The following is an 18,303-nucleotide window of genomic DNA, read 5'->3' on the forward strand; positions in this document are numbered from 1 at the left end:
CGCAACCCTCAGTGTTGCACCCGCACCTCGCTCAGCCAGTGAGCGGGAACCGGTCTGTATGAGGGATTCGAACCCTCGGCGGGAGCGCCGCCGCGCTCTCAAGTGGTGCACTGTAGCAGTGCGCCACCGGGCCGGCCCCCCCTTCCTTCTCATACTCGTTCTTCTACCTCTTTAATACTGTTCGTGCCAGCCTCATATATGGTGAGGTCCCTGACTCTCCTCCCTGGCCTTGTGCCTCCCAGCTCTTGTCCTCATTAATGCCCATTAATGCCTCTCTTTTCGGGCTTCCTATGGTATTATCTTTCTTCAACTCCCGTTCTGCAACCATACACCAAAATAAAATATAGAACTATTGCACCCTCACCTGGAATCCCCCTTCATGCCAACATTTTTGTCACTACCCATGTAGGTTGACAGCCTTTGTCACAAAATGCTTTGGACAAGCTCAGAAATTCCTCTTCGTTGATGATAAGAACATTGAGGATGCGCTCAAGTGGATGGCAGGAAACCAGCTCCCCAGCGGCTGCTATGCCAACGTGGGAAAGCTCTTTCACACAGCTTTGAAGGTACAGGTCTGTCCACGGGTCTGAAGGCCACCGCCGTCTGGGAGGAACTCACACTTCTGACTGAGCAGAATCGAAAGAGCACTGGCCTGGGAGTCAGTTTTCTTCAGGTTTCAGCCCTGGCTCTGCACGACCTTGGTCAACATACATAACCAGTCTGGCCTCAGCATTCATGTCTGCAGGATGGAAATATAAACTAGAACGTGGTTCTCAAAGCGTGGTCCCCACATCAGGAGCATCAGCATCACCTGGGAACTTGTGTGAAATGCTAATTCTGGCTCCCAGCCCAGACCTACTGAATGAGAACCTTTGGGGTTGGGGTCAGCAATTTATGTTTTAACAAGCCCTCCAGATGATTCTGGTACACGCTGAAGTTTGAGACCACTCCCTAGAAGATTTCTGGGTATATTACTCTCTCCCTATATCCAAAGCAAAGCCGTTTCCTGTGGTGGGGACTGGTAGCAGCCCAGTGTCTTTTGTAAGGGGTTTATTCTGTACCAGGCACTGCTTTAAGCACTGTGCTTATTAAATACAATGTTTACAACAAATCAGTTAGCTAGGGATTGGTACACCATTATTAATCTCACTTTACAGATAAAGAAACTAAGGTGCGGAGACTAAGTAAGTGGCCCACGGTGCATGCCAGTAAGTGACAGGGTTGAGATTTGAACCTTGACAGCGGGGCTCCAGCGGCACTGCTCTTGCCCTTTCGTGACATCGCCTGTACCCCTCCCAAGCACGGGTGAGGCGTAGGTGCTGCAGGATAACTTGTTCAGTTCAGAACACACCCAATGAAAGAAAGATTTGTACAAACTCCTAGAAATCATTGTATTGCTCTTCCAGGGCCTGGATCAACAATCTTGAGCACTGAAAAAAAAAAAAAAAATCTCAGTGTCGGATTCATTAGCATTCTTCGTGCAGCATCTTTCTTTGTTCTGTTTTGTTTTTGGTGTCTGGCCAGGATGGGGATCTGACTCATACAGCATCTTATCAGTCTCCCCTAAGTCTTCGTCTTCTCTTCTACACTGTCTGAAATATACCTGGGAGGTACATGACAGGATCTGACTAGAACACAATCCCAGAGGGTTTTTCCTCCTTCTTTCTTACTGGAACCAGCTGCTGCATTAAGAAACCCATCACTTCAACCACGGTCAAGTGTTCGGATCGCCTTACTTGGCCAGCCACCCAAAAAAAAAAAGAAAGAAAGAAAGAGAAAAACTCATCACTTGTGTAGTTGTGTAGTCAGGTTTCGTGGTTTAGTGGTTTGGCATGTAAGCTGCACAGTTAAACTCCCTGGGTTCAAATCCCAGTCCTGCTGTGCATTAGCCATGTAACCTTCGACAAGCTATTTAATCTTTTTAATTGTTCATTTTCTTGTCTATAGAAGGAGGATAATCATTTAGTTTAGGTATTTCTAAATATTTGGTAAAATCTTTTTGGGAAAGGCATTAAGCAGGGAAGGTCTCACCTAGTCTCCCCTGGAGAAGAAGCTGGGCTTTGTGCTACTTGAGAAGAGTCCATGGGAGGAGATTCAGATTCAGTGGTACAGCAGAGATTCTCTCCTTATTCCTCCCTTTTTGAACCTCTTATCCTCCCTAACTTCTTCTTTTGGGTTTCCTAAATCCCCACTCAGATGCCTCATGCTACCTCCTGTAGGCTCCCGTTTAAAGTTGTGCAGTTAATAAAATCCAGCCTATTTTCTCATTGCGTGTCCTGCAGGCTTGGAGCTGCAGAAAGTCTACAGAAAAGAGCACTTACAAAAAAAATTCCCATTTAGAGAGGATACTTTTTTGCAATTTGCACATAATTCTTACGGGTGTTGGCTGCTGCCTTGACTCACCTCTCCCTGTTTCCCTCCAGGGTGGTGTTGATGATGAGATCTCCTTGACTGCCTACATCACAGCTGCACTGTTGGAGATGGGAAAAACCATAGATGTGAGGGTTTTTTTTAGCTCCTCTATATTCTTATCATGCCTATTCTTAGGGACATTCACCCGTATTTGTCCCTATGCACCCTTTTAAGGTTGAGGAAGATATGATGACTTCCTAATTACTATTCATTTTATAAGGAATGCCTTATAAATTCAGTTCTTCATCTTCACTTTTTAGGACCAAATGGTGGGTCAGGGTCTGTGGTGTCTAAGGAATTCTGTCATATCCGCCACCAACCCCTACACACAGGCCCTCTTAGCTTATACCTTCTCCCTGGCTGGGGAAATGGACATCAGAAACATTCTTCTGAAGAAGTTAGATCAACAGGCTGTCATCTCAGGTACGTTGGCCATGGTAGGTATTTGGAATTGTGAAAACACACTGTGAGTTATCTATGATTTTTCCTATTCTCCTCTGTCCCACAAATATTCAATTTTAGGATTAATTTTAGTAAAAGTTAAGTTATAAAATCATTGTTAGGGGTTTTATGAGAAAGCCCATGTAAGTCCTCAAAGGGCATTGCTGTACTTTTAACATGAAGAGAAACTAGATGGTAGAAACTAGTCACAAAGCTTATTGGCAAACAGCACACCGAGGGTCTGAAGGCAGGAGCAGAGGGCTGCATCCCCAGGAACAACCTGAAAATACCACTTCCACGTTGGTGGCCCACCACAGCCAGTGCCACAGCCATGACTGCCACAAAAGTGGCAGATGCCACAGCAGTAGCCACAGCTACCATGCAGGTCACCGACCAGGCACTCAACTACATTGACACAAGGAGAGTCAGCAATGGAGACCAAAAAAAGAAGAGGACATCTCCCTCCTCAAAGCTCAGCTCAGCATAATAGAAGAGGCAACTGGTCTACCAGATGACCAGACATCAATGTAGACATGGTAGAAATATGAAAATCCAAGAAAAAAGGACACCACTAAATGAATACAGTAATTCTCAAATACTAAACCCTACCGAGCAGGAAACCCTTGAAGTGACTGAAAATGAATTCCAAGCAACAATCTTAAGGAAACTCACTGAGATATGAAAAGACTCAACAACATAATGAAACAAGAAAAAAAATCCAGAATATGAAGGGGGGAATTTACAAAGAGATTAATACCTTTAAAAACAATGTAGCATTTTAATGTAGGTGTTTAGAAGTATAAATTTTCCTGTAAGCACTGCATGAGCCCTGTGTCCTATAAATTTTGATATGCTGTGCTTTGATTTTTATCTCAAAGTACTCTCGAATTTCTCTGTGATTTTTCTTTTTATCCATTGTTTATTTGGGAAAGGGTCATTTAATTTCCACACATTTGTGAATTTTCTAAATTTTCTTGTTATTATGGTCAGAAAACATATTTTTATGATTTTAGTCTTTTTAAATGTAGACTTGTTTTGTGGCCAAAAATAAAAAATAAGTAATTTTAAAAATTTACTGGCATTATTGTACAATTGTCATTATTTTGAAGATCTTTGAAAGTTTTTTGGTACAGAATTACTTTCAATATATTTAGAATAATATTCGAAGATATAATAGATCTTATAGATAAGATATTAATGCATTTTATTTATCTAGCAGTCTGTTTAAAATTATACTTCTAGGCAGAAATTCACTCTCAGCTTTCATTTACATAATTATCGTTGCTGAGCTGTGCTTTCATCATATGGGCTCAGGGTGGTTTCCATCTTGTGTGTGTATAAGCTACAGTAGTCATGGAATGGCTGTCGCAGGCGGTGATGGGAATACACCTGCCCCGCCCTGTGCTGGTTTGTTACCATCACCTCTTTTCCGTCATCTGTCATTGCAGGCTCTTGTGTTTACTGTTATGTTTTCCCAATTAGATCGCCTCCTGTGGGTTATTATCTCTAAACTTCTATTTAACTAGATTTCTGACTTCCACTCTTCTCATTTCCATTCGTTCTTCTTTCTTTTCAAGTTATCTGTCATCTTGGCTGTCATAGAGGTTTGTTCCGGTCTCGTATTCCGTGTGATTGCTCTCTCATCATATTTTATTTGATCACCCTCATTAGCATTTCTTCTATGGTTTCTCAGAATTCTTACGTACGTTATCCTGTTTTTGTTCTTAAAAGGTTAAACCTTTGATTAAGTAAAGTAAATGTGGAAAAATTTATAAAATTCTATAAGCAAGGAAAATGCTCCCAAACACATCAGATTCTCATAAGAACTTCCTACTTACCTGTCCTCACTAGCATGAGAACTTACGAATTAACAAGGTTGGTTTTCATGTAATTGTTGGGGGCAGGAGCATTTATTGATGCCCTCAGCTTTACCTTAGGGAATTGTGTGTGGATGCACACACACACACACACACACACACACTTATGTCATGGTCAATTAATCAGCTGATTCTGAAAAATAGTTTTTTCTAACCCATAATTAATTCTTGCTTGGTACTTTTTCCACTCTAAGGTGCAGCATTTACAAAGTATATAAGGGAAAGCAAGTTTTTTTCCAAGATGTCCCTAGCTATGCTTCTTTCTCCATAGGAGAATCCACTCACTGGAGCCAGAAACCTACTCAGCCATCAGATGCCAGCCTTTGGTCTCAGCCTCAGGCTCTGGATGTGGAGCTCACAGCATACGTACTCCTGGCCCAGCTTACCCAGGACAGTCTGTCTCAGAAGGAGATAGCCAAGGCCACTAGCATAGTGGCTTGGTTGGCCAAACAACGCAATGCATATGGGGGCTTCTCTTCCACTCAGGTAAACAGCCTGCTTCCCACTGCCACGTATCAGGTAGGATTAGATCCTATGTGGAGACAGAGGAAAAAATATTGCCCTTGCCCTTTAGGTGCAGGGTCTTATAATTCTATAGAGAGGGAGAAAAAGCATGTGAAAAATACATGGAAAGAATCATAAAATTGAGTCATATGAGCACATAAATTGTACCAGATGCATTAAATTTTCTTTCTTTACAGAGTACGGAACATCATGAGATCCATGTTTTACCTGTAAATAGGGCATAGATAATTATGGCTAAATTTGTATATTAATAAATTAGAAAGCCCATTACACGGTTTGTAAACATAAAAGCAAGATTTATGGGCATAACTCCTTCTGCTATTGCAGTTGTTGAAAAACTGATAAGATATAGCCTTTACTCTAAATAATTTACAGTCTAGAGGAAAAGCTAAGTCAAATTCTATATCTTACAAAGCAGGATCTAGTTGTATAACATAATAAAGGTACAAAAGATACACTACTGAATTTCAAAAGAGAGAAATAGCTTCCATTAGCTCGAGGGGTAACAAGTCTCCACGAGGGCGTGGCATTTGAGGCAGATCTAAAAGGATTTGTAAAATTTTGACAGGCAACTGTGGAAAGGAAAAGGGAGTGGTGTGAATAGAGTCACCAGTTTGCAAAGGTGTTGAATGGCTGATGGGAAAACTGGTTTAGTGGAAACATGTGAGGCTTAAATTGGAAAGGTAGGTAGGTTCATATTATGAAAGGTTTTGGGTGTCAGACTTGAGTTTGTATCTAACTCTAAAGATATTTTAATGTTTTTTTTTTTTCTTTAACTTTGTTTCAGAAGGATTAATCTGTCATTTGGTATATGGGATAATTTAAAGGAGAGAGATCAGGAGACTTTCATTTGTCTAGGTTAGGGGCAAAAGGAAATTGAATTAGTGGGGTGGTAGTAGGGGAAAAAAGAGGGGTAAAATTGTATGATAAGTTCAAAGGGTGTGATAAAAATTATCTTAGATTATCACAAAGAGAGTAGTCAAAAATTCATTTGTTCTGAAAATATTATTAAATATATACCATGTCCGGGGCCGGCCTGTGGCTCACTTGGGAGAGTGCGGTGCTGATAACACCAAGGCCACAGGTTTGGATCCTATATAGGGATGGCCGGTTTGCTCACTGGCTGAGCGTGGTGCTGACAACACCAAGCCAAGGGTTGAGATCCCCTTACTGGTCATCCTTATAAAAAAAAATATATATATATATTATATATACCATGTCCAAATCAGTTCAAGGAGGATACAGAAGTAAAATAAGAAAAAAATATTTCTTGTTCTCATGGGGATTACAGTTTGACTTGTTGAAATTAGGACCAATTTCACTGAAAATGTAACATGTAAGTTAGACCTGGAAGAATTAACAGATTTTAATAGATCGAATGTTTGGTAAAAATGTTAAGAGCCCTGAGTTTGAATATGGTAATGACCATATATGGTAAAAATTATATAATGCTATGCTTCCCTGTTTCAGGGAAATTCTTGGCCAAAATCAGGAAAGACTTTCTTCTCCTTGCTCAGCCCCTAAATAATTGTAACATATGGTAATATTTTTAGAAAGCAGTGGGTAAAACGTTTAGAACTCTCAGTGGCAGGTATATGTCAGAATTATTTTTTAATAAAATCCCTGGCTATTACAAGAAGTCCCATATCACATGTCACCCACGTTGGTTTTTCAGCTGATGGTGAGGTTCCTTTCCTTGAATTGCTTCCATGTGTTCAAGCAGTAAAAACCTCTCTGGCTCCAGTTCATGAAGGGTAGACAAAAATTGTAGATGATCAACCTGTGCAGATATAACTTGTTCACAGCTTCCCCAGGGTGGGTGACCTGTCTTCCTATTTTATAGGACAGTAATGATGTCTAAATATGAATGAATGTTCTTTTTCATTTGGACTATGAAGAAGTGGGTTCCTTTACTTTGTAGTATATATATTTTACAAAGTGTCAAGCATGCAGAAATTCTTGTAACTTAGGGCAAGATATGACAAGTTTGCTGAACACTTCTTTCTTTTTTTTTTCCCCTAGTTGTAACTTAAATAAATTATGTTTTCAGAATGGAAATTTTCAAACTATGCAATACAGGCTCTCTTAGTGACAATTTATCTGCCTTATTCCCAGATGAAGAAAAGATTGTCACATGACATAATGGCTATAAAGCATTGGCCTGCAAGGAAGGCTTTCCAGAGATCAGGATACCCTTTCTGACTGACATAGAAGATCATCACACAGTTAATTAACTTCATAGATTGTGCAGTTTCTAGGGCTGTCAAGTTACTGCCGTTTCCTTCCCAAATAAGGAAGCTGTAAAATATATACTGAACCACTTGATTCTAGCAATAACCCCCTCTGAAGCTGGGTTTGATTTCTTTCTTTCTTTTTTTTTTTTTGCAGCTGGCCGGTATGGGGAACCAAACCCTTGACTTTGGTGTTACAAGGTCACACTCTAACCAACTGAGCTAACCGGCCAGCCCCTAGGTGTGATTTCTAAATACGAATTTATTAGATTAGCCAAGTAACCTGTAGATGTTCAATAATAACTTGTTGATGGTGATTTTCTGTAGAAGCAAGATACTATGATTTCTATGTCAGCTTCCTCAGAGGAGGTAAATGCAGTTCTCTAGATACTTAGAAGAGGTCATCCACGTCAGATAACAACCACCACATGTGTGGGTTATAGAGTTGTCTAAGGTTAATTTCAGTGGCTTACAAAATGGTAAGCATATTCTTGGTTGTTTTTCTCAGGATACTGTAGTTGCTCTCCAAGCTCTTGCCAAATATGCCACGACTGCTTATGTGCCATCGGAGGAAGTCAACCTGGCTGTAAAATCCACTGAGAATTTCCAGCGCACTTTCAATGTGCAGTCTGCCAACAGATTGGTATCTCAGCAGGAGGCTCTGCCTAACATCCCTGGAGCGTATACTTTAGAGGCCTCAGGCCAGGGCTGTGTCTATGTGCAGGTAAGCAAAGATCCATGAGGATGAGTATGCATTGGGAAGGAGGGTCTGAGGGCATCTTTGCTTCAACTAGAACTTTCTCTCTGTTATTTGTAAGGAAAGTAGTTTTTAACTGCACAATCTCTAAAGTTCTTTCCAAGTCTGATTTGGTTATCCATTTCTTCCTACTAGATGGTGTTGAGATATAATATTCTCCCTCCTAAAAACATGGAAACCTTTAGGATAACTGTGAAAACGGGAAAAGCTAGATGTGAGCAACCTACTTCACCTCGGTCCTTTACTCTCACTATCCACACCAGGTGAGGAGCTCTGAGGTGGTTGTGGTGAGACCTTGGTCATAGGAGCTGAGCTGGGATATGTGTGTGTGTGTGTGTGTGTGTGTGTGTGTTGGGGATGCAGAGTGCACTGAAAGAGGAAATAATAGACTCACACATTTGCTTCTTCCTCCCCTCAGTTATGTGGGGAGTCGCAGCTCTTCCAATATGGCTATTGTGGAAGTAAAGATGCTCTCTGGGTTCAGCCCCATGGAGGGCACCAAGCAGTTGGTAAGTTGCTTCTGTTTTCTTCATTTAAGTAGCTCTGACAAGACCTAACATTGTCATAATGTTAATGGTGAAATGGGCATCACGGTGTGTGTGTGTGTGCGTGCGCGCGTGTGCGTGCGCGCGTGTGCATGTGTGTACACGTGTGTGTGCGTGTGCGCACGCGTGTGTGTGCGCGGGTGCGTGTGCGTGTGTGTGCGCGGGTGCGTGTGCGTGTGTGTGCGCGCGCATGTGTGTACCTGTGTGTGCGCGTGCGTGTGTGCGTGTGCGTGTGTGTGCGCGCGCGTGTGTGCGTGTGCGTGTGTGTGCGCGCGCGTGTGTGCGTGTGCGTGTGTGTGCGCGTGCGTGTGTGCGTGTGTGTGTGTGTGCGTGTGCGTGTGCGTGTGTGCGTATACAGCTAATGATCGGATTACCTAAATGGGTTACAAAGGTGAATCAGGTATATGAGATGGAGCCTGTAATAGTCTTGATTCCTTTTGCAGAGAATATCTTGTTTCCTTGATCATGACAGAGGTTTGGAAGATTACCCGAGGGGATAGGGAAGGCTCTTGCTCTTGGTCTCCATTTTTTTCTTTTTCTTTTTTTATTCAGCTTCTCCAGCAACCACTGGTGAAAAGGGTTGAATCTGGAACTGACAAACTTAACATTTACTTGGAAGAGGTAGGTGTTCAGGAAATGGACTAAAGGACTTGATTGCTTATGTATCTTTGTGACTTCCCTCCTAATATATATGTGTATATGTAATATACTAGTGTCACAAACCAGAGAAGAGGGACCTGAGAGAGTGAGTCCATAACAATGAAATGTGATCTGCCTTTATGCTGGTATTCTGTAAAACACCCTGTTGTACCTCTAGAGGAGCACTGCCCGACAGTGCTGTGAGTCATTTATATCATTTTGAAATTTCTAGCCACATTTAGTAGAGAGACAGGTTAAATTAATTTTAATAATATATTTTATCGAAAGTTACATACCCCCAATACTTCCATTTTACCATATAGTTATCATGCAAAAATATTAATGAGACATTTACATTCTTTTTCCCCCCGTACTACATCTTTGAAATCAGCACGCCTCAACGCTGACTGTCCACATTTCAAGCGCTCAGTAACCACAAGCAACACTGCAAAGCCCTGTAGTATAATACAGTGGTTAATAGCACGAGCTTTGAGGCCAGACCGCTTGGGCTGAAATCTTGGCTCTAGCATTGACCGTGTAACTTTGGGCCAGTCGTTGAATGCCTCAGTTTCCTGAGCTGTAACATGAGTGTGTGTAGTGGTGGTGATGAATGAGTCCTGTGCGACTCCCCCGCGCCAGGGGAACCCCTGACTCATGTGGGTCCCAGGGCTAGCCGCTGGAGGATTTCCAACCACACCCACCAGATGGAACTTAAAGGAAAGGCCTTTTATTTCGGAGACAGAGGATAAAATCCCAACTGTGTCCCCGACTGAGGGCTGCGCTTTACATAGGTAGATGTGTTGGGGAGGCAGGATGTCTCCAAGTGAGGTGGACGTCTGCTTCCTACTTTGAGAGATGTGCGGGGCGAGACAGGATGTCTGCTTTTGATACAGTCTTAGTTAATTATTAAGGGCTAACTATAAAGGGAAAATAAAGTTAGTTCTATAGTGTATATCTGAGTGTGGAGGGGTTTCTACTTTTACAGTTGTAAAAATAGTTACCTATCTCATAGATCTATGGAAAGAATTAATTTAAAACAAGTAGAAATATTTAGAACTGTGACTGGTATAGAGTAAGCCTTCAATAAACATTAGCTATTGATATTTTAATATAATATTAATCTTAATTAATATTAATTAGACTTATTGTATGTAACTTTTCATTTCAACAAAACAAGAAGTTCTCAAGGACTAGTAATGTTCCAAAAATTGTTACGATGCTTATTTTTATCATATTCTATTCCACACAAGTAAAAGAGTGTCCATATTGTATAAACAACAGATAAGAATATCCCAAATAAAGATTTCCTGTTGTGAGTAACATCCATTTCCAACCCTGCTCACCTACCGAACCGTTCATCTAACTGTGGTGTCTTATCTTGCAGGGAGGCAGGGTCTTGTTGTTTTGAGTGTGCCCTCTGTGCTTTCTTTTGAGACAATTCTAGTTAGCTCATCGAGAACAACCCTGCAATCATGATGTTGCCATTGTTTAGAATTCTGCAGCGTTCGTGATGCTTTCATACACACCTTACTTAAGTCTCGCAGCATCCCTCCTTGTATATAAGGAGACTGAGGCGTGGCGTGATAGAGTGGTGTGTCCAAGTCACACTGTCAGTCAGTGGCCAAGGCGGCAGTAGAACCTGGGGATTCTAATTTCCACAATACCATTCTTGAGATTGTAATGACCCGCTCATCAGTGTACCCTGCCAAATCTGTCAGTCGGCTTCTAATTTGAGACACCAAGTCTAATGACTGTTAGGTCAGTGAGACAAACAGAATAAAAGGCTTCGAGCCAAATGTTATCAAGCAAGGGAGTTTACTCCAGTGAACCTGGAGAGGAAACTGGAAATCAGTTTTCTGCCCCTGTACAGACCAGCAGAGTCTTTATAGGGTTTGTCTGGGAGGGGGTTGGGCAACTATTCTGAGCACTCAGCATTCCATAATGGCTTCGTGGTTTTCCTGTTCTGTATGAGACATTCTTATCAGAATGCACCAGCCTCGAGGAAAAGGGAGGGGTAGAGGGACAGGGTGAGTTGTACCAGGTGTCCTTATTGGAATGCACCTGCCTTGAGGGAAAGGGAGGGGGAAGGGGAACAGGGTGAGTGAGTGGTCAGCATGGCTGTGCTTATGTTAAGCTGATTGCGAGGCCTAGTAATGACCTAAACTCCAATGTTCATGATTATGTCTGTGGTTATTTCCCCTTTTCTGTGTATCTTCTTATTCCTTTTCCTCTTCATCAATTTTACATCTTATTCACATTTATCATCTTTCTTATTTCCTAATAAATTTAGACTATAAATTTCCCTCTAAGTACATTCATCTGTGTCCCACATTTTGTTTTGTTTGTTTTGTTTGGCAGCTGGCGGGTCCTGGGATCCAAACCCTTGACCTTGGTATTGCAACACTGCCCTCTAACCAACTGAGCTAACTGGCCAGCCCTGTCCCACAATTTTTGACGAGCAGTGTTTTCATAACCATTTCTAACCAGTCCTAAATATTTCTTAATCTTTTGGGAAACACATAAAATTTCCAAAGACATCCTTTTGTTATTAATTTCTAATTTTATTGTTATGGTCTGAGAACACAGTCTTCATGATGGTGATCCTCTGGAATGTACTGAAGTTTCTTTTATGATCTAATACATGATCTATTTTTGTAAATGTTCAGTGTGTACTCCAAAAGAATGTCTGTTCCCTTTCCCTTGGGTATGGATTCTGATCTAGAGCTAAAAGTCTGAGATCATTATTTCTATTGTACATGTATTTGATAATTCTGTTTATTTTTTTGCTTGATCTGACATTTTTCTGTAAAGGGTGTGTTAAAATACCCAATTACAATGTTTGATTTATCCATTTATTTATACATCTCTGTCAGCTTCTTGATTTATTTTGGGACTACATAATTAGATACATATATGATTTTATGAAAATATCTTCTCCTTCAGGTTTCCTTTTATTAGTATATACTGCCCTTTTCCAATTATTATATATATGTATACATATTTATATTGTATATTTTTGCCTTAGATTCCTACACACACACACACACACACATATTTTTTGCCCATTTGGTCAGATATTGAGACTGCTATCTCAGCGTTCTTTTGGTTCATGTCAGTCATTTACTTTAAATCTTTATATTACCAAATGGTGAACAAGAACAGTGGTTCTAAAAACTTTTCATTCAGAATCCTTTACACTCTTAATTCACCTCAAAGAGCTTTTGGTGATGTGGGCTCTAGCTATGGATATTTATATTAGAAAATAAAACTAAGAAAATCTTAAAATATTTATTAATTAAAAAACTACCATAATACATTCACTACATCTTCACATAAGTAACATATTTTTACAAAAATAATCATTTTCCAAAACAAACAATGAGGATAGTGGCCTCATTTTACATTTGTGCTTTAATATCTGGCTATGACAGAGTGAAACTTTCGTGTCTACTTCTGTATTCAGTCTGTTGAAGTGTCACGTATCAAGTCTTCTCTGACAGCCTTGTCCACTTGTAAGAGAATGAGAGTGAAAAAAGCAAATAATGTCTTAGTATTATTGTGAAAATAGTTCTGAAGACCACCAGAGACAGTCTCAGGGACCCCTGGCATTCCGGGACCTCAATAGGAGAAGCATTGCACCTGAAGAACTTTGGAAATTCCTTCCAATTAGGCATTGATAACTCCATATCAAATTTATAACACGAATGTTATTTTCTTGTTATATGAGGTTAATTTATACAATTGTCTTAGATTCTTCATTTATTCATTTACTTAGCAAATATTTATTGAACAACCAATACGTGTCAGACACTCTTCTAAGTGATGGAGATGTAGCAATGAGAACCATAGATATGATCCCTGGGGTCTTCCTGGAGCTGATCTTCTAGTGGAGAGACAAATAATATGCAAGTTTTTAAAATATCCATATGTGAGTGTGCAGACACATATTTTTCAGTAATTTCAGGAGTAATACGTGCTGTGCAGGCAGGATAAGGGGATAAAGAGTGCTGGTGGGATGGGCCAGGGATATCACTCTTTTATCTTATTTAAAAAAATTTTTTTTTTTTACATTCAAAATGGACATGGCTATTTTAAGATAAGATGGTCAAGAAAGGGCTCTCTGAGGAGGTGTCATTTGATCAGAGACCTGACTGAAGAGAGAAAACCAACAAGGGAGCATGGAACTGTGGGAGTAAATGGAAGTTTGTTTCTTTGGCTACTTTGATTAATTTCGTGGAGGAACCATGGGTTGGGATGGACCATCAGTGGAGGGAATTGCTTTCCAAGAGGGCCAGAGAGCTGTAAGATCCTAAGAAGAAAGACCAGGCAGCCATATCTTTAAGACTGGCATAGGGCGGAAGGGATAGGCGGAGGGTTTCGGAAAGTCTGCGTGTAGACAGCGAGGGTCTTTTAACCCGCACGTTACAGAGAGTGTTATTTTCATTTTAGTTTTAATGTGCTGCTTCATCTGACTTCCCCACAGCTCAGTAAAAAGACTCAGACCTATACCTTCACCATCAGCCAAAGTGTGTTGGTCGCCAACCTGAAACCAGCCACTGTCAGAGTTTATGACTACTACCTACTAGGTGAGGGCTGGGGTCTGGGACCTCTTTTAATTTTACAAATATTCCTTCCCAAGCCAAGTAGCACTTAATTACATGACCCAACCTCCTAAAACGTTTTAATTCAATTACATGCCATTTTTAAAAAGCCTTCTACCCTGAGACATTTTAAATGATGTGGTTCTTTGACCTAAAGAACAATGTGGACCATTGTTCTCAAAAGGCTATTTCTAATATTTTTGCTGTGATTAATAATTTACCGCAACATTGCAAATATTAGTAACTAAAACCTTCTTGTAATTCTGAATATGCTTATAACCTGTAGGGATCCTCTGAAAAGGGCTAAAGCAGTAGTTTTATGAAGCATTTTCTCTCTGAAAGTATGAAGCCTTCGAAGTAATAATATATGTCATTTTATTTTACAGATGAACAGGCAACAATGCAGTATTCTGATCCCTGCAAATGAGTTTAGTCCATCAGAGAAAAAGGTATTGGGGTAAGGTGGGAATACTCAGAAGTTAGAGGACGCTCAAAAGAGTAACTCAAGACACTTTGAGTTACTGTCACTATCTTTTGGAAGCATATGTTTGATAGAAAGTGGGTTTTCCTCTTTTTGTGCTAAACTCTTGAACAAGAGAGAGCAATAATTTCCATAGTTTACATTAAAAAAAGCTAATAGTAGCATTTGTATGAGAGCTTCTATGTGATTTTAAAAAACAATATTTTTTCCTGTCAAATTGAAAACACATTGATTTTCCTAGTTATTTTTACATAATATATCTTTGCTATATAAAAATTCTAAGACAAGGGAGGAGGAAAAGTGGTGGACTGCTGGGTACAGAACTGTGCCGTCTACCCTAAGTGAGTCATTGTGCAGCGTGTGCATGTATTGAAACAACACTCTGTACCCCACAAATATGTACGAATAAGTGGTAAAATATTTTGAAAAAAATACTAAGATGAACGTAAAGTTTACCTGATTCCACTTCTGTGAGATAACACTATTCATAATCTCATCGTGCATCTGTGAAAAATTTTTTTCTATATAGAGATGTTAGGTGCCCTGATATCTGTCATAGTGAAAAGCTTCTCCATAAATGTAAAGACTTTCCGAGTATCATGATATCTTCTTCTTTTTATTTGTTTGTTTGCTTTTCAGGATAGAAGAAGGGAAGAGATTACATGAATGCTCCATGACATTACCGGAGAGTAGAACATTCTTTCTGCCTCTTCAAGCAAAACTCACTCAATCAAATAATCTGATGTATCTGATTGACTAGTGGATGGGTGACAGATCAGCACACCTGGACAGGCAGATGGGGTAGGAATAGTCACACCAAGGACACGTTACATGGGAAAGATCACGGGACAAGAGATGTGGTTTAGCCATTTAGGGAACTCTCCATTATTAGAAATAGACTTTTGAGAACAGTGGTCCACATTGTTCTTTAGGTCGAAGGACCACATCATATAAAATATCTCAGGGTAAAAGGCTTTTTATAAATGGCATATAATTGAATTGGTGGTAGAGGGTGATCGAGGGAAGATACAAATGTCTTCCGGGAGGTTAAATCTAAGGGAAGATGTGATTTAGGGATTTGGGAATAGGCTAAAAAAATAAAGTTTGGAAAGAAGATCTATGCATTTGGCTGCGTGCCTATTTCTTTGGATACCAAAGGATTCTTTCTGTTTTTGTTTTAAAGATGATGATCATCTTTTAACAAAACCTCACAATTTAGCTTCTTCCTTAAACCTTTTGACCCAGACTTCTCAAATAATCATGTTAAAGATGCAGGGAGGAGTCAGAATAGAGTTCGGATGAAGGGGCTGTGTTCAGCCAGCCCACTCCTGCAGCGCAGTGACTGATGACAGGAACAGTGGCTGGCCAGGACTCCCGCTCCACCTCTGCTTCTCTCCTGCACGACTCCCCCGGCCTTTCTCCACATGGACACCTGTCAGTGTGTAAGCTCTTCCTTGGAGGAATGCTTTTGTTCTGGAAACAGATTCAAAGACAGAGGAATAAGGGGAGTAAGGCTGATGATGTTTAAACCGAGAAGACTCTTCAGGTAATTGTATCTTTTATCCTGAATACCCACTGGAGTCATTATGCTCCCCTGAAATATAAAGTCATACTGAGAGAGTCAGGGAAAAGTAAGTGCATGCTGGAGAGGATTTTTTCCTAAGCCCAGGGACACACTTGCATGAACTGTTCTCTCCCTGTCTCCTCCACCCTACACTCTCTGTCCTGGTCCTTCTAGGAGTTCCCAAAGGGAGGAAAGATGGGGGAAGACACCATAGGGAGGTCCTCCCCACGCCTGCCTTACCTCTCAGGTATCAAGGGACGAGAACAGGAGCTCCAAGGAGAAGAGGGCCACGGCAAAAGCTCCTGCCACTCACCAAGAGCTCCAGCGCCTGTATGTTTTGGGTCTGTAGCTCTTACCAGAACTTCCCCTCTTTTGGAATGGAAGGAGGTGGTGATCCCCAAGACAGAGGAAGTTATATGAGCAGAATACATTTTAAGTGATTACAAAAACTCCTTATTCTTGTTTCTTTTGGGTTTCAGATAGGGAAAAAAGAATATTCTTATGACTTAAATTACCAACTACCCTGAATAAAAGGATGTTAATGAAAAAAAATGTACATGGTTTAACTCACTGAAACATAAACAAGGTGATTTAAGGATTACGTGGCATTTAGCAATTAAAAAGACAGTATTATAGTACTTACAGTAAGTCCAGAATACATACACTTATACAACAGATACTGTACCAGGCCTAGGAATACAAAGATAAATAAAACAAAGTTTCTATTCTCAAAAAGCTCACAGACTAGTGGAGGGAGGAAACAAATTAAGTCATACTACTTACTGTGTGACAAAAACTGATAGAAAGAAAGTACAAAACACTATGGGAGTACATGGTAGAGGCCCCTTCCCAGACTGAGGTGGGGAAGGGGTGGTCAGGGAAGGCTTCTCCGGGTTGATGCCTGTGCTGGATGAGCAGCAACCAGAAAATGAGGAGAGAAAGCATGTTTGGGCAAAGTGAGCTACAGGTAAAAAAGAGATGGGAGAAAGCGTGGTATTTCACCCAAGTAGCTCAGTGTGCTCACGGATTGTGTGTGTGTCCTAAAAGTTAGACTGGAGACATAGAGAGAGGTTGGACCATGACTTGCCATGACTTGCTTTTCAGAAAGGTCATTCTAATAACAGGGTGAAGAGTGGGGTGGAGAAGGGGAAAGCTGAAGTCCTTGAAACCGTGTAGGAGACCGTTACAGTAATGCAGGTATGAACTGGTCCACTGGCAGTGGACGTGAAGAGGAGGACACAGTCAACAGTTAGTCAACCTGCAGGACAGAATTAGGAAGAGTCAGTGATGTCAAAAACAAAATGCACCCATTAAGGAGATGCTTTATTCAGGCGACTGCAGTAGAAAGCAGGTTTATTAACGAGTAACATCTCCAAGAAAAGGAAGGAGACCTGAGGTTTTATAGAGGCAGAAAAACCGGGAGTCGTACATGAGTCTTATGGGAGTCATGGGCAAGGATGGAGATGTGCCTTTTTATGAAATATGCAAGATCAAGATGATCCTTTGCAGGTAACTGTTTTCCCAGAACACAAAGGGTTGGGGGTTTTGGCCGACAGAAGGATGAGTGCCTTTCTTAACTGGCCTGTTTCCCAGAAGTGCAGGTGGTTTGCCATTGTCAGTGACTGACTGGGTGTAAGAAAGGGGGACCAGGGAAGAGTCTGGGAAGGTTGCCAGAACTCTAAACTGTGGCCTGTGTAGGGGAAGAGAAACTTTTCTTCTACCCAGTTATGTTTAGCAACTGGGGCCTGCAAATTAAACTGACAAAAGACAGATGAATGGGAGAAAACGTTTATGGTGCATGCATGTGAGAGCTTCCTAGGAAAGAAGTGGTTAGGTCCAAGGGCTTACATACCACTTAGCAATATTTAGGTGGAGAACTGACAAGACAAAGGAAGAGGGATTTGGGCATTTAGGGGTGGAAAATTATGGGAAGGTAAATATATGGAAGGCACTATGGAAAATAAGAGTTATTTTGGTAAGATTTGTTTATGCAGATTCACGTTGGTGCCAGCTTTCTGTCTTCTGTGATGAGGGTTGATCTCCTCCTCTGCTATGGGAGAAGAAAGGGGAGATACCTTTCTTCACAAACGGAAATTTACACCCTGCTATTAGGCAGAAAGTGGAAAAATAGTTCCTCCTGTGTCTGCTGTCTTTTTAAATTGTCTTCAGCTCAAAATAATTCTTAGGCCAAAGTTGCATATTTGGGGTGTCATATTCTGATCCCTTTCAG

The 18,303-nt window shown here is 40.8% G+C and overlaps 1 protein-coding gene across 1 annotated transcript; it reads left to right on the forward strand.

Annotated features, from left to right (window-relative positions):
* Positions 1-409: 409 nt before the first annotated feature.
* Positions 410-15,629, forward strand: LOC103582429 (alpha-2-macroglobulin-like protein 1; the record flags this gene model as incomplete). The annotated part of the gene is made up of 11 exons (XM_008564027.1): positions 410-566; positions 2,424-2,498; positions 2,673-2,835; positions 5,002-5,216; positions 7,995-8,210; positions 8,379-8,506; positions 8,662-8,752; positions 9,341-9,409; positions 13,911-14,013; positions 14,415-14,477; positions 15,149-15,629. Coding segments are annotated over 10 exons (1,258 nt in total), but the record flags the coding sequence as incomplete, so codon positions are not given.
* Between the last annotated feature and the right edge of the window lie 2,674 nt (positions 15,630-18,303).

This window comes from Galeopterus variegatus, unplaced genomic scaffold (genome assembly GCF_000696425.1).
Source record: "Galeopterus variegatus unplaced genomic scaffold, G_variegatus-3.0.2 Scaffold16217, whole genome shotgun sequence".
NCBI lineage: Eukaryota > Metazoa > Chordata > Mammalia > Dermoptera > Cynocephalidae > Galeopterus > Galeopterus variegatus.